Source organism: Nilaparvata lugens, chromosome 12, assembly GCF_014356525.2.
Source record: "Nilaparvata lugens isolate BPH chromosome 12, ASM1435652v1, whole genome shotgun sequence".
In the NCBI taxonomy this organism is placed as follows: domain Eukaryota; kingdom Metazoa; phylum Arthropoda; class Insecta; order Hemiptera; family Delphacidae; genus Nilaparvata; species Nilaparvata lugens.
In genome coordinates, this window is record NC_052515.1 from 22,025,053 (window position 1) to 22,043,358 (window position 18,306).

An 18,306-nucleotide genomic window follows, 5' to 3' on the forward strand; every position below is an offset into this window, starting at 1 on the left:
TTTTTTGTGTATCAAATCTCGCGATTTTTGTTTTAATTTTTCGACGAAAATTGTGTCTATGTGGAAGCCGGTCTCTCTTTGTATCGAACGCTCTCTTGAAGATCTAATGGGTTCAGGAGGTTGTGAACGTTTCATTGTAGACCTCAACAAACTCAACTACCACTTGACTTTTTATCGGCTTCAACTTTTCCAATCTGAGATTACAATTCGACCATAGTTTGTTACATTATTCCAGGACTCTCTCGTGATCCCAGCATAGTGTGTTTTTTTCCTGAGCTAGTAGCGCTGTACACAACTACTGAGCATTTATATATGTCAAGAAGATTTGAAATTATACTGCGAGTAGTTCTTTTGTATACGTCGACGATTATGGCTCCGCCATTAAATTCTCTATCAGAAAGAAATCCCATTTCTCTCAGCTGCTTATCTGTCATGTCTCATTTTCTGTTCCACACCACGAAAAAAATAATTTGGATAACTAGATAATTTATCTCATTGTTTTTTATTTTTAATTAATTTATTAGTGAATACAATTCCAAATCATATTGATATGATTGGAGAAGAACAACAGGCATGGCCCAAAACTATTCTATTCCCTAATTTTGATAATAAATATCATATACAGAAGATTTCATTTTTGAAGAAATAAAAAAATTGAACTTAGAGTAGAAGATAAAATAAGTTTTGAATAGAAAATATCAGTAAAATTTATAATACAAGATTTTTCCTTTATATGAGTTGATAGAATAATTATGATAAAAACTTACACATAACCTGTCCTGGACAATGGTGTCTCTATACAGAGGGGTAGAGCCGGGCCCGTTTATCTGCTGTAGATAGTTGCAGGTCCCTTCCTCGTCACCGACTGCCAAGAGGCATACATTTTTCCAGTCCAATTTTACTTGTCATAAATTTTTGAACAATCCGAGATACCCCGGAATGTAAAAATTCATGACAAATAATCGGCTACATCACAACAGTAATGTAAATATAGCGTTGCAGGTGTTTTTATATTTGTTATAGTACAATAATACGTGCCCTGTACTCAGGCTGATATATGTAGTTTCAGCTAGATTCAGCATCACATTAAATGAATTGGTTCACATTCTTCTATAAATTCTGTTTCCTCAACTTCAAATATTAAGTCATTTTAGACAATAAATAGTACGGTACTTGTTACGTTTTACTGAGAAAATAATAGGTTATAAAAGTATCTAGAATTATTACTATAGTGAGATTCACGTCAAAATGTTAGCATTGATTGAATGGAAGACATTAATGCTATATATGAATAGTCTGACAGTTTGATGTGGACCACTTTATATTATGTGTTTTATAATACATACTGTAATACCAATATTTTCAAGTTTTGTTTACAATTTCTACTTAAAAAAAATTATTTGTCCTTACTTTCCGTATTGTAGGTTGTTCATAGAGAAAAAGAAAACTTAGTAATATATATGATCTCTGGTAGTAGCTACTCTCAAATTATTTTCTAGTGGCTTGGAACTCACCTAAAACTAGGTTCATTATTAGTTATGCACCTCATTGCCCACGCACAAATCTCTTATTCATCTTTAGGAAGAATGTTGATGCATGATCAAAATTTAATCAATAATAATTGGAATAAATACTCTTACATAAACTGCTTTGCTTTGTAAAAAACATAATTTCAGTTTCAAATTTAATGTAAATTTTGCAGAAGATCATATTTTGTTCTCTTAAACCCCCCTCCCATGTTTCACAATTCGTTAATCACTATGCTATCTATTTGAGGTTTGTTTTGCAATAAACACCTAAAACTGTAGGTACATTCCATCATCAGCCTTATTATCCACGCACAAGCCTAGAGCTCATGTGGGCTTACCCTCAGCAGAAAGCGGATCATAGACGGGGAAAGTAGAGACAACACGGCACATGCGTAAGAAACTAAATTAAGATACTCTAGAGCTGTGCATCAAAATAAATTTTGACTTTCGTGTAATCTCAAATGAAAATTAAAAATGAGTTTTTCATTCTATAAAAAATATGAATTCAAGAAAATGAATGAGCATTCAAGTCGTATTTCTGCCGTGAAAATAAACTGATTGTGTATAGATGCAGTGAAAGCAATAATTTTTCTGAAGTAACAAGCTCTATTTTAAGCTATAAATAATATTTTAAGAAGAAATCTCAAGTCACTAAATTGATACAACGTGGATCATTATTAGGCCTCAAGCTTTTTATCATTGTATACCCCCTAAAAATAACTTTTCAACATAAAATATGATGAAATTATACCCAAATGTAGCTAGCTACCAAATCTATAAGTATATAAGCAATATACCTAAATCGAATATTGATGAGCATATCATAAATGAAAATCATTTCATCTAATTACATTTATCGGAAAATAATTTTACTCTTGCAAACTTAGGAAATATAGTCTATATTATAGATAAATACATGTTAGAGTTGATCTGCATTTTATGTGCCTTATTTATTGTAGTTAGCTCTATTTATTCTATCATTTATGTATTTCATTCATATACGCATTTTCTGCCTTTATCACTGAGTTATAAAGAATGCATTATTTTGTATTGGACTCAAAATTGGAGCCTGAGAATTATTTAAAAGATGTTATTAGCTAATTTGATACTGTATACAACTCTTGTGTACGTTTAGCATCGGGTTTCAATAATTATTTCTTGATATTCAAGTATTTTAATTTTTTAAATTATTACAATCTAAAAGTAATTTTAAACAATACAAGCATCGAACTGATTATAAACATATCCATCCAATGAAATGCCTTGAATGAACGTGAGATACTTATTGTAATATTGTGTACTACCGAATCACAAAATGTCACAATACTTAGTACATAATGTTCTGAGTTTTTAAACCTAGAAGTAGAAAGTATTTGACATGAAAATATGTTAAAACGCAAAAAATGTATCATGTATTTGTTATTTACAAATTTGAATGATAGTTCCAAACCAAATCTACAGTTTAACATTCTAGTCCTCTGTAAATATACTTTATAATAATTGTATTTTTATTCTCAATTGGAATTTTGTAGTTAATTTATTATTTATAGTATATATACACTGTTTCTGGGAAGAATTTAATTGTTCTTGTGTGTATTTTCTGATATAATTGTCTTATTTTTTCAAAATAGGTTTAATTCCATTGTTCTGAACAATTAGTATATGATAGTTTTACAGTGGAAAAATTATAATAGTATGTGTGCCTTCATACATTAAAACACAAAGATGCCTTGAAAACGGTTTATTTAATTCGTAACTTAGTATTTTAAATACAGTTTACAAAAATCTGTACAAATTAAGTATTTTTTACATATTAATTTTGAAAAAAAAATTCTGTAAAAAAATAAAATCATTTCCAAAAGACAATGAGCAAGTACAATATTCATTTGACTAGGTGTAATTACATAGGTTATTATCAGCTATTTGACTTTGAAGTTATTTTATCTTGTCAATAGAGTAGTCCAGTAGTAAGTCTCTCAATTTTTTAATACTTACCGGTTATGTTCCATTATTTAATTGAACGCCATAATCTATCATAATCGTGTCATATAATCACTGCTAGATCATCATCAATTATATGATAATGTAGAATCATGCACCAAATACCATATAAAATGCACCCATTATTTTAAGTAGGCTTACTTATTGTTTTTCTTAGACAACTTCATTGTTTTGAAAACACAATAATTTTGACAAGACTCATTCAGAAAATGGTTTACTTTCATCCTGGATAAATTAATATTTCAAGCTATTATTTATTTCCTGTTGATAATGACTATTCTTGTAGTTAGTAGACATTTTTAAAAAAAATTAATAATCCAATAGGATATTTTCTCATAAGACTCTATTTTCAGATAGAAACTATCACCTTTGATTATGGATACGTCAAGTTCCATGACTAATTAATTCCATAACTCCCTTTGATTATGGATACGTTAAGGTACGATCTAACGTATCGATAATCAAAGCTATAACTAACGCTTATTTCATAAAATTTTATTTTTTAGTTTTGAATTTATACAGTTTTTCACCCGATTATTTGGTAAAATATATCGTCAGTATTATAAAATTGACGATATCTAATTCTAAGTTTCTCATCATTTAAGCGTTAAAAAACACATTCAGAATCTTATGAATTACAGTAGTTACTAAAGTAGTAATCCTTTAAGTTATCAACTAAAAATTTCTACACACACAGCTTTCGCTTAGTATCACGCCTTTTATAGAAATTTAATGTAGTTAACTACTAATATTTTTAATAATCAATTGAAACAATAATAGCATATCATGTATTCTGATTTCAAATTTATTTTTGTCAGTTAGATTATTTCTTCAAATTGACTAAAATCATATATTCCGTCCATTTTTAAGAGAATGGTTGTGGTGTAACATTTCTAGCATAGAAATTGTGTAATTTTTTTAAGTTGGAGTATGTGTGTGTATTCAATTTATTTGTCTGCATGTATGAGTATTATGATGTTCAATAATTCATTGCTCATAAGAAAATACCAACAGTATTTCTTTGTCATTTATTGTATACAACGTGTATCTAATTATTTAGATGATTAGCTTTAAAAATATCATATTAAGATTGAAAATTGCAATAATCTACAATTGTGAATTGTTTGTATTACTGCAAGGTATGAGCATAAAAAATACTTATTCGGTTTGTACGTAAGTTAAAAGTTATTGATGTAGTTTTAAAATTGAAATTATTGTAATTAAGTCACATTCCAATATTTAATCGGGCAATGTTTTAAAAAATTTTATGATACAAATTTATTTGAAATCGCTAAATTGTTCTGCTGCCTTTCTTAATTAAGGATCTGTATATTTTGTCTCTATTTTTACATAAATTGTATACTTTTACAATGTATCAAAACTTAATAATTATTCATGGAATGAAAAGTTGATAATAAATTTCTGTGAGTCTTGGTGTAAATTGATTTTTTTCATATTCTCCCTGTTTAACAATTTTTTTATTCTTGACTCATAATTTCATCAATTTTTCAAACTAAAACAATGATAAAATTGGTTGAATAGGAATTGATATAGTGGAATTTCTTAATTATTTAGAAAACAGTTACATTATTGTCACATCCATGCGTCCCCATTCTGGCAAAACTCACTAACTACAAAATTGCTCATTTACAGTTAGGCTATGTATTTCAATAGGCTTGACAAAATAGTTAATTGTGTAGGCAAAACTCACCAAGTCATATATTTCATTATTATTTCTCTTTTTCCATTTTATCAGATCTCACTAAGTTGTTAGACACATTTTTCTTGTCTGGCAAAATTCACCAGTCTTTTAGTTAAGGAATCAAATTATGGCCTAGCAAAATTCTCTAACCATCTTTAATGAGTTTTTGATCCTCATGAACACCGCTTCTTCAAGCATAAATTCACTACCCATCTTTGGTGAGTATTGCTTTCCACAAACATAAAATTAATAATGCACAGTAATGCCATTAATTAGGAAATGGTGAGCAATATTTGCTGTTTGGTAGTCAGGCAAAACTCACCAAGTGTGGACATTCTGATTTTGAATTGAATTTTTTATTGAAATAGTAATTTTTTGAGTTATTAATTTTAAATGAATATCAAGCAAAAATGTGATTAAGAAATTTCATCATTACATGTAGTAAGTGTTGAAACCTAAACGGAATTGCTCTTTGTAGCATGGTAGTAGGTACTCTCCGAAAATCATATTTATCCTTTTAACTCAAAACTGTAGTTTTTCGCTTGGTGAGTTTTGCCAGTACGGGCACGCATGTTATTTGTGAATGTGACAAAAATGAAATTGTGTTTTTCAAAATTGATAATGTTAAAACTTGAATTGATTGAAGGTGTTGCTTTAAGATTTACCTCATATTAATATAGTTATATTCCTTTATTCATTTTGGTAATTGATTTTTTCTGTATAGTCATTCCTTGTGTCAATGTAAATTGTAAAGATTAGTGCACTCAATGTATTTTCTGAGTCCATTGATTGGAGAAAAAACATCGAGTGCATTGAGTGGTATTCTGCAGTCCGGTAAGATTAGGTTGGAGCATAGAGAAAAAAAATACCGTTAAGGTACTGGTATTACGTCTCTGATTGGAGATCAACAAATTTGAAATACATGGAAGAGTATTTGCTTCATTGTTTTTTATTTCAAGTGATGATGTTAATAATAATACTCTTACGGCTTTTATTGGTGGGGGTCTTTGACGGAAGTTCCACCTCGCCTGAGTATAATAATAATTCAAGCCATTAATAGTCATGGGTGATTATTGAGCCATCAATAATAATAATCATGGGTGATTATTGATAAAAAATAAAGTATATTCTATTTTCTAGATTAACTACAAAACTTTGACATATATCTTTGAAAACTGAAATATATCTTTTTCAAATTAGAAGAGTTTGAGTTCTGGTTTGACATGTGACTACTGAATTTTCTTGAACGCCAATGTTATATGGAGACTACAGCAAATTATAGTGGTGGATCAGGATATTAATCTTTCAGAATCCATAAAATAGGAGATTACTGATTGAAATGAAAACTTCTACCGAATTTAACAAAATTAATTATATATTTTTACAATAATTATTCTCACTTATCAACTAATTTATAATTACCTCTTCTTGTACAAACACGGCTTGAGACTAACCTCGGGTAGTTTATTTTTCCGCTTTTTGCTTATATTCGCCAACTTCTTGAAGTCGAAAAAGAAGAAAACTTTGTGCGAGTAATCTTTTGAGATCGATTTGAATCCAAACCTTTCAATGGCAGCTATGAAGTGATCGGGATTGTCAAATCGACTCTCCACTTCAGCTATTTTCAAAATCCCACTGAAATCAAAAAGAAAAACTCATTTTTTCAAATTTTAATTTTTTGAAATAATGACACTCCAACATTCATGAATGTGACATAAATACATTTTGAAGAAATAATATTGAAAATATTTAGTTCCAGAATTTTCATGCGAAAAATATATACATAACTTACAGAGTCTTTCTAATTATCACTTCTGGGGTGACACTGAAATGCCACAATATTCTAAACGTTGAAACAAACTGAAACTGTCAGTGAAGCGCCACTTTATATAATACCTAAAGTTTATATCTTGAGCATTTTATCAAAATTCAGTAGGGAAATAGATTTAGACTGAGCCTGTATTTATATCCTGATCATAATATTATACATGACTTGTTATTGAAAAAATAAACTAAAAATCAAGAAAAAAGTTTTTAACTGATGCGTTTTTAAAGGAATTACATGAAATAAACTGAAAAATGAATTAAAGTGTAAAAAAATTGATTATTGAAGTAATAGAACCTTTTATAATATTTTACTTCTAAATTTTTTGAATCAATAATTCAAGAATTTTAGATTTTGTGGTTTAATTCCTGGTTGCCTTAAAACAGTAGTTAAAAGGCCCCCATTACAAAGTCATATTATTATGATATATCAGGTCAAATCTTTGATCAACAATCTTTACTGATGCAATGGGATAATCTTTCATCAAATATTCAATTGTCTATCATGGGTCTAATAGGGAACAAAATAGTTGATGGAAGTAGGTCAAATCGACCATTTATGTAAGATATTGTAATGGGTTGAGATAAGTCAACTCCAATTCTAGCTCTCCAATTCATTTCAGCTCTTATATTATATACTCTGTAGAGAAATTAAAAGATATGCATAGTTATGGACACTTACTAAAGTGAGTGTCGGAAAAAAGTAACAATGGTGGAAAACTGAAAATTGGCCTCATCATACTGCCATGTTATTTTAACCGCCTTCATTGGAAATGTTTTGTAATTTTATCACATAAAAATGAAAACCAAATTTCAACAATAATAGACTTTACAAAGGTGAAAGAGGAACTGTATTGATTGGGTGCAACCTGAAAACTCTGACACCAAACCTGAGTCAGCCAGGTCATTCAATTTCGATTTGCTAACTACTTGATTGCAGTGAATGGATTGGGGAGCATTGAGATTACTGGTGGAAGGTTTCCGGCAGCCGGTTTTGAGGAGGATAACACTTCTTATCAATAGTTACTCACTAAGGTGTGAGGATGCAGACTATGTGTACTCCAGATGGCGTATACCATGAGTAGACTGAAGCAATTTCTCTCAGTGAGGATGCACGTTTTACTTTTGTGGAACACTAGACAGTTTAGTGGGTATGTATCCAGTTTTAGAAGTGGGACTATGTCGGGGAAGCACGACAATGTTCGACGCCTTTGTTAAAATTTTCTTCCTGGTGACTGGGAGAGTATAGGAAATAGTCAAAGGTAAGACAATAGTCTAGAATAGTTATTTGTGCAACTAGTGCGCAAAGTGACAGTTTGCTGCACCGAAAGAAACGTTTACGCCCGAGCCGTAAGCGAGGGCGGAATGGCTTCTTGAGTGCAGCAGAGGAACTTTGAGCACGTATTTCACATTAAAATTTTCCTACAGTTACCATTGAATATGAAAAGTGAATAATTATGGGTAAAATGATGGCTGAAATCCATCAAATGTTTGTGTGTGTGATACTGTTATTAATAACCTTAATTCATTTAAAAATTAATAATTCAATTGAAGTTGAAAATTCTCATCCAAAGTTCTCATTTTTATTCATTCAAGAATCAGAAAAATTACAGATAGAACAAAAAATTCGCATTCAAAATACACGCCAACAGCTGATTGAGATGGCTGAACCGACAAGCGCGCGACCTAGAGGGAAGAATCGTACCTAAGTTTGTTTCATCCAGATAAAAAGTATTGAAATTATTCAGATAAAAGTATTCAGAAATTTAGACTTTTGCTCAAATTATCGAGAAAAATGCTCAAAGTAAACTGAAAAATATTTATAAAAATAACATAGACAACACAGAATATTTATTGTAATATTCTTATGTTTTTTTACTATTTTTATTTATATGGATATCGAACGGTAACCTCTAAATTCGAGTTTTAAAATGTATATTTGCTACTTTTCTCATTGCTTGCAGTTGAAATAATAATTATCAATAGAAAATAACTATTATTTATTATTAAATGATGAGAATTCGTAAATGATGATTATTTAATTATGATTTAGATGAACATTATTCTTGTTTTGGATTTCTAGATTGGGATTTTATCATAAATGTAGGGTAGCCATTGAAATGATTCTTATCTAAATCTGGCCACAGTCATTGTTACCAACTTAATTTTTGTTTTCGTGCACTAATCCTCCATATAACCCACCAACTATTTTGTGTTGCCATGTTGCAAATCTGGAGTGCAGAAAAAAATTTTCCCGCACTAGAGCGGAAAAGTGAATCTTTGGGTATTGTAATCAGTTCAGGAACAGCAACTTTCCGAGGTAGCTGTAGGAAATAGTTATTTGTGCAACTAGTGCGCAAAGTGACAGTTTGCTGCACCGAAAGAAACGTTTACGCCCGAGCCGTAGGCGAGGGCGGAATGGTTTCTTGAGTGCAGCAAACGAACTTTGCGCACGTATTTCACATTAAATTTTTCCTACAGTTACCATTGAATATGAAAAGTGGGTAATTATGGGTAAAATTGCCTGAATAATGTAGTAGTGTTTGAATGGCGGGGGCAGCTGTGTGGTGTGTGCTGTGGTGGCACTGTGCTGTCGTTGTCCTTGGTTATAATATCTACTTAATAATTAGCGCGTTGTGCTTCGTTGCACCTCTGCTCACTATAGCAGCCCACTCACTGTTACCAACTTAATTTTGATTTTGCTGCACTGGTGCTCCATATAACCTACTAACTATTTTGCGTTGTCATGCTGCAAATCTGGATTACGCAAAGTACTCACTTTGCGCACTAGTGCGGAAAAGTGATTCTTTGCAGCCTGCAATCAGTGCACAAATGGTCACTTTTCAGGGTATCTGTAGGAAAAATATTATACATATTATTTATACATGAGAACATACTAGAACAGGATCAACCTCCTGGAATATACTGATCCATGAATAATTCGTTCACACTGGAGTGTACACCTTCAATTGAATATATTCTCAGCTGTCTTTTGAAGATGACTGTGTTCTAAGTTTCTTTAATATAATATGGTAATTTATCAAAATTACCATATATCAGTAATTACCATATATATAAATTACTAATATATCAGTAATTTTCAGTCCCATACATAGTCCCTCTCCTAAATATGACTTGACTCTCAACTCAGGAATACGAGTCTTAATTTACTCTTAAGAACTGTTATTTGTTTTCTCCAAGATCAAAAACTCACTTATGTTAATAAACCCGTTCACGTTTGAATTTGTACCACATATGATGATTTATCCAGTTTCGTGATAATATTTCCATCTGTTAAAAATATCTCTCAACTACTGTATTTAAAAATTATTTTTTTTTTCAATCAAGAATATTATTGACCGAGCGAAGTGAGGTCTAAGATTCAAGTCGACGGTTTGGCATTTCTCTTAATGTTGTTTAAATGTTTATATGTTGTGCATTTACGGCGAAACGCGGAAATAGATTTTCATGAAATTTGACAGCTATGTCCTTTTCAAATTGCGCGTCGACGTATATAGAAGGATTTTTGGAAATTTTGCATTTCAAGGATAATATAAAAGGAAAAAGGAGCCTCCTTCATACGCTAATATTAGAGTAAAAATCAGACTATATTTATTTATTTATTTATTCGTGGACAGAATCACAAATCATATAAATATAATTAGGAAGGAACAACAGGCTTGGCCCAAATCTATTCAACTCCCAAATTTTGATAAATTAATAAAATGTCCAAAAAATAGGTTATGTTTCTACTGTAAAACGTTCAAGTTCAATTTTCGTCCAAAATTAATATACATAAGCTAAACATTTTGAATTTAAAGAAATTAAAACACCGAACTATATATTTAAATATAACACTTAATTATCACTTCATATTGAATTAATCAAGTTTTTATAGAATTATTCATCATAAATCAGCTGTCGAAAGATTATAAATTGCATGCCATATGCAATAAATATGCCATAAACGCAAGCAATAATTCAATATCTCAACGTAACCTGGTAAAAAATCAGCAGCTGTGTAGACTATTAATCGTATGCCTCATTGAATGCAATTTTTATGCACTATTAAATGAATTATTGATTGCGTGCAATAACGCATGCAATTAATAACTAAAATAACATAGTATTGTCTCTCGAACTTTCTCTGCTTTGAACTCGGACTGTCCTGTTGCCAGTATGTCATGAAAGGAGATTAGCTTTTGATGTTAGCATTTTTGATACACCAACCCGAACAGCCATTAGCCGTTTTCACACCGATATCTCGCCGACACGACATACAGACATGATTTACTCTGATGGACAGTATAAGAGGAGGCTGCGGTTTATAACTGCGCGAGATCTACTGTTCACAGAACTACTAGTAATTTCTTCTGCATTATTCAGTTCATTTAATCATTTTTATTTTATTTTCAATCACCTATCAAATTTAATTTGTTTTTCAAATGTGAAAATATTGATACTGATGAGTACGCATCATAGAAAATATTGAAACCCTACCTTATAGAAATAGACACGGCCTAGACATCTGTGTAATGCTTAAGGTGTAATGCATGCAATGAATTGCAGGTTTCTGCTAGTTATGAATAATTCTATAGTCTCATTGATCCTATCTTCAAAGTAAATGATATATATATATATATATATATCAGAGTATGGAGGAATTACTTTTCTTTTCATATTATCCTTAAAATGCAAAATTTCAAAAAACCTTGTGTATACATCGACGCGCACTTGAAAAAGGAATATTCCTGCCAAATCTCATCGAATTCTATCAAGGCGTTTGGCCGTAATCGCGTTACTTCAAGACCAATTGCGAAACATCACCTACACATAATACCTGAATATACAGGAAACCCAATAGAACTACTTAGCTTTCTCGAAGTTGTCGAAAAATTGAAAAATGACTATTGTAATAATCGTATCGCGGAAGCAGCAGACAATCATTGGATTCTCCTTCACTATTGTAAAAACAAATTACATGGACCTGCTAAAGATGTAATCCTCAACAGTACAGTAGATGACCTCTCAAATTTGATTGATGTTTTGAAAAACAACTTTGCCGATAATAGGACAGTAGAACAATTAACTATGGAACTGCTTGCTATGAAATCACACCAAAAAGAACACCCTATTCAATTCATAAATAGACTGCAACAAAAAAGAACCGTGATTATCTCAAGACACAAACTCGATGGACTAACTGGTCCAATTCTTGAAACTATCTCATCTCAGTTGGATAAACAAATTGTAATGATTTTAGTCGAAGGAATCAACCACCAGCTTGGAGCTCACCTACAAACGCTAGGAATCAAAGACCTCAGTGATGCAAGACAGGCTATTATCAATAAGAGTAGTGCTTATTTGAAACATTTAGGATTTACTACTGATGTAACACAAATGAATCAAACTTTCAGTAAATCTGAAGGAAAACTAAACTCGTCAAATTCCAATCAAAATTCGCATCCGAAAAATTTCCATCAGTTTCAAAACCAAAACAATTCAAATCAAAGAAACTTTTCTCAATCTCAAAATCGTAATTTCAATTTCAATCAGAGAAATTTTTCTCAACCTCAAAATCATTTCAATCAGAGAAATTTCTCTCAGCCTCAAAATAATTTCAACAGAGGACAATCCTTTCAAAGTAGATTTCGTAATGGACAAAGTTTCCAAAATCACAACTTCAATCGTAATCCAAATGCAAACTTCAATAATAACAACCAAAATTTGAATCAAAAATCAAACGATGTGAGCATGAGAACAGTTTCCAACTTTCAAAAGTTTCCAGTTCACAATATTGAATCTTCTGAAAATGAGTTTTCCGAATTTGAAAGCATGAATGCTAGAATGAGTTCTATGGAAAATGCTGTAAGTGACCTTTGCGAGAAAATGAATCATTTTTTAGAAGTAGGCTCGAACAACAATCCAAAAACGTAGTATTAGATTTGAATACGATCTCTCTTGATTTGCCTCATATTCATTACAATGATTCACGAATTTTGATCGATACAGGTAGTAAATATAATTTCATTAAACCTCAAATGGTTTCTCCTCAGACAAAAATAATTGATTGTGATTATAAAATTCGTACACCCGCTGGTGAATCTAATGGAAAAGGTTGTGTAAATATTAATGTTAAGAATATGCTTGGTGTTGATAAAGATGAAAAATTTTATGTGTATGATTTTAGCGATAATTATGATGTTCTTATTGGAAAGCAAACATTGCAAGGGTTGAAAGCAAAAATTGATTTGGAGACCAATTGTCTCATAACGAAAGATTGCACGATACCACTGTTAGGAATGAATCATATTGAAATCAACAAAGGTTGGAATGAATTGAAAATTAAAACTAATGTTTGCACTCCATCAGATAAGCTATGTGTTGTTAGTATTAAGGAATTGCAGTTGTATAATATTGTAACTGATATTGATAGGAATGGTTTTATTGAGATTGAATATTTTTCTGATTGTGACAAAACGTTGAGTATCGAAACAGTTTCTGTAGAAGAATGTGAATTGTACATGGGTGAGATGATCGATAATCCCCTCTCCATTGACGAAATCACTTCTTTATTGAGAACTGAGCATATGAACTCAGAAGAGAAAGAATGCATTATTAGTACTCTTATGAAATATCCCGAAATAATAAAATTCGAAGGTGATATATTAACTGCTACTAACTTGCTCAAGCATAAAATAGTGACTACAGACGAAGAACCTGTTTATTCAAAAAACTACCGCTATCCTATCTCATTTAGGCAGGATATTAGTAATGAAATAAACAAGTTACTCGAACAAAAGATAATAAGACCGTCTAATTCTCCGTACAACTCTCCCTTATGGGTTGTGCCGAAGAAACCTGATGCTTCAGGAAAACGCAAAGTTCGTCTTGTAGTAGATTATCGGAAATTGAACAACAAAACTAAAGATGATAGATTTCCTCTCCCGAATATTGAAGACTTGTTCTCAAAAATCGGTCGAGCAACGTACTTTTCGGCTATTGACCTTGTTTCAGGATTCCATCAAATTGAAATGGAACCCGAATCAATACCAAAAACAGCTTTTAGTACTGAAAATGGTCATTATGAGTTTCTCAGAATGCCATTTGGGTTGAAAAATGGTCCACCTCAATTTCAAAGGACAATGAACTTGATATTTTGTGATTTACCAAATGTTCTTGTATATCTTGATGATATTATTATTTTTAGTGATAGCTTACAAGAGCACATGAAACACCTGAACGTTGTATTCAAACGATTGAAAACTCATCAACTAAAAATACAATTAGACAAGACCGAATTCTTTAAGAAAGAACTTCTATTTCTAGGTCACATAGTTTCGGAAAAAGGCATTCAGCCTAATCCTGAAAAAGTAAAAGCAATAAAAGATTTTCCCGTTCCACAAACTACTAAACAAATAAAACAATTTTTAGGTTTGGCAGGATACTACAGAAAAATGATAAAAGGATTCGCTAAAATAGCTCAACCTTTAACTAACGCATTGAGAAAAACATCCACTATAAACCCAAAAGATCCTAAATTCATTGAAGCTGTCAATTTTCTGAAAGAAGCAATTACTAACGCACCAATATTGCAGTTACCTAAATTGAATGATCCATATATTTTGACAACAGACGCATCCAATGTAAGCTTAGGGGCGGTCCTTAGTCAAATGACTGACAATAAAGATCTCCCAATTTCATTCGCTTCTAGAACACTCAATCCCGCTGAACAAAATCTTTCTACTATTGAAAAAGAAATGTTGGCAATAACTTGGGCAGTGAAACATTTCAGGCCATATTTGTATGGAAGAAAATTCACCCTAAGAACAGATCACAAGCCACTCCAATGGCTTCATTCTCTAAAAGAACCAAATGCTAAATTAATGAGATGGAAATTGTTAATGGAAGAGTATGATTACACCGTAGAATTCATAAAAGGTCGCTCAAATTGTGTTGCCGATTGTCTCTCACGGCCTTTCAATGTAAATATGATGGAAAGTAGTGATGAATTTACAGGTTTTGACGATTCAGAATTATTCCCAGGCTTTCCCGCGGAAAATAATGCGAACAATGCCAACGACAATGTCAATAACAATGATGAGTACGATGACATTGATATCAATGATCTGCTAAGATTCCATAACAATGAAGCTCCTCCGTCGGTGAGTGAAAGTGTATTGAATGATCTTGATGAACAAATAGGTAACAATTCGATAGTTAATGCAAATATTGATAATATTAATGAAAATGATGTGGAAACTGGCAACGAAAACCTTGTAAATAATACTAATAATGATAATGACAATGACTCACTAATGACACAACATTCTCAAGAAAGTTCAGATGATAGAATAGGTATAATGGACGAAAATAGTATCATAAACACTGAAGCAAACCAAATAGTTATTTCACGAGGTAAAGGAAAACCCCAATTCAAAAAGATCTTTGATAAAAACAGAATAATTTTCAAATACAGAGACGCACGTGACATTGGAAACAACGTAGAAGAAATACGAGAATATTTGAAACCTGATACTGTGTACGGTATAGTATTTTCAAATAAAAGTCCATTGTTTGAAGCTCTAAAAACAGAAATTCTAAGTTCAATGACTAATGAAATTGTCAAAATAGTTCCCAACATAAAATTCCGAATCTACAAAAGAATAAACGCCGACATAACTGATGTAGATGAACAAACAATGATAATAGCTCGATGTCATGAAGACAAAAACTTCCACAGAGGAATTAACGAGAATTATAAACAAATACGTAAAAACTACTATTGGCCCGCAATGCACAAAGACGTAACAGAATTTGTAAATAAATGTGAAATCTGTTTGAAAACCAAGTATGAAAGAAACCCAATTAAAACTAAATTCAAAGTAACTCCCACACCTACTAAACCTTTCGAAAAACTTCAGATTGACACTTTCACGTATAATAATATTAAAATCCTCACAATTGTCGATTCGTTTTCTAAAAGACTTTCCGCCTACACATTGAAATCAGCTAACAGTATCGAAATAATAAAAAATCTAAACAACTATCTTTCAGTTTTCCCAATTCCAAAATGCATTCAATCCGATAACGGATTAGAATTCAACAATGCACTATACAAACAATTCACTGAAATAAATGGTATTGAAACTTACTTCACCACACCTTATCATCCCCAATCTCAAGGACTAATAGAAAGAACACACTCCACAATTATTGAAATTCTACAAGGACTCGAAATTAAATTACCAAAATATAGTGTTGAACAAAAACTTCGATTAGCTTTGCGAACCTATAACAATTCTATAAAAGATCAATTCAACTTAAGCCCAAATGAACTAACTTTCGGAATTCAGAATTATTTAGCAAATAATCAAGATCAGGATAATCCCGCAGTAATCACTGAAGAACTTGCTAATCAATACTTCAAAGAAATACAAGCGTTGAATGATGCAGTTTACAAGAAAATAATCGAGGAAAAAGAAAAACGAACAGAAAAATGTAACAAAAATAGAGAGGAACCACCTGAAATACCAGATAGGATATTCATCAAAAACCCGAAATTTCACAAAAATGTTCCAAGGTATAGCACAGCTACTAAGGAAGGTGATAGGTTTAAACTGAAAAGAAATTTAATCAAAATCCACCCTAACAGAATGAAAAGGCCTCGTAAAAAAGTAAAAGATAATCTAATTGTTGCAGATGAAGGCAATGACCATCCTTCTGTTGTTCCTGATCCCAGCAACGTTGACGTACAGACTGACAGACTTGACAAAGACAGCAGGAATAATTCCGATTAAAATAGGACAATCTATGCTCATTAACGACACATACAAAGTTATCCATTTTACTAACGTGACTGACCTTAAAATACAATCTTTGAAATTACAGACTCATATTAATAATCTGCAAGTCGCTTACATATCCTCTGACATTATTGAATCCTTGAAGAAAATTTCACTCAACCAATATTTTAAATTAGAAATGATTTCTGAAAATAAAAATAAAAAGGTAAAACGTGGACTAATGAACGGATTAGGAAACGCCATATCATGGTTGACAGGACTTATGACTGCTGACGACAAAGAACACCTCGACAAAGTTATTGATAAAATAGAAAATAATGAATTACATCTTGTTAAAAATGAAGAACATAATTTCGAAATGAACCATGAGTTAATTAAGAAATTTAATTTCGATGTTGAGCATATTAATTCAAATAATAAAGCATTAGAAAATATTACTAACGAAACTGCCAATATTGTCGAAAATATGCAAGCTGTTGACTTAATTACTTTGACTATACAATTGTTGGATGATGAAATAAATGATGTTGTTAACTCGTTGATGTATTGCAAAGAAGGGAAACTTCATCCATCAATTTTGAGCTTTGATGATTTTCGTAGGTTAATTAATTATAAGAATTATTCATTAGCTAGTAGAGATTCCAGTATTTTATGGGAAATTAGTAATAGCACTTGTATTTTATCGAAATCTGTTATAACTTACATTATCCATTTACCGAAATTAAACGATTTATTTGAAAAATATGACCTTCTGTCTTATCCTGTTGAAATGGAATCAAATGCTCACACCATGAAATTAAAAGAAAAATCGATATCTGTGTCTCAAAACAAAAAGCTTTGGAAACTGACCAATTGTCAAAAATTCTCTTCTATTTCTTTCTGTACTTCAGGAGAAATTATACATGATAACTGTATTTTGTCTGTAGTAAATAATAAGGATTTGGATAGTTGTGTAAGAATAGAAATAATTAATGATAGACCATTTATGAATTATTTCGAAAATTGTAATTGTATTTTAGGATATAAGTTTGATCAAATTAATATCAATAATGGCACTATAAATACTCCCTCATCTTTCCTTATCAATCTGGATATCAATGATAAAATGACAGATGTAAAATTACCGTTTACTTCAGTTACAACATACGCACAAAAATTAAGTCATGTACCAAATAAAATTCATACTAAACTTATCGATTTGAAAGATGTTAGTGAACTTGATGATATTGAACCAAGAGATTTTGATTTTATAAATTTTGAAAATTCTTTCGTCCTTAAGACACGCCACATTGTAATTTTTGTTTTAAGTACATTTATACTTCTTGTAATATTGATAATCGTTTATTACAAATTTAAGAAGCCAACCAGTGTACTAAATTACCGAATTGATACACAAGTACCAATATCATCAACCCCTACCATAAGCTATATTGTACCACCTAGA

General features: G+C 31.2%; 1 protein-coding gene across 1 annotated transcript in view; it reads right to left on the reverse strand.

Moving 5' to 3' along the window:
• LOC111051021 (ribosomal RNA-processing protein 8) overlaps positions 1-18,306 on the reverse strand; it is a 23,434-nt gene continuing 5,128 nt past the window's right edge. The window contains exon 4 of the mRNA XM_022337430.2: positions 1-6,867. Within this exon, the coding sequence (XP_022193122.2) occupies positions 6,651-6,867 (217 nt within the window). The 3' untranslated portion in view covers positions 1-6,650. The remainder of the gene's footprint in view (positions 6,868-18,306) is intronic.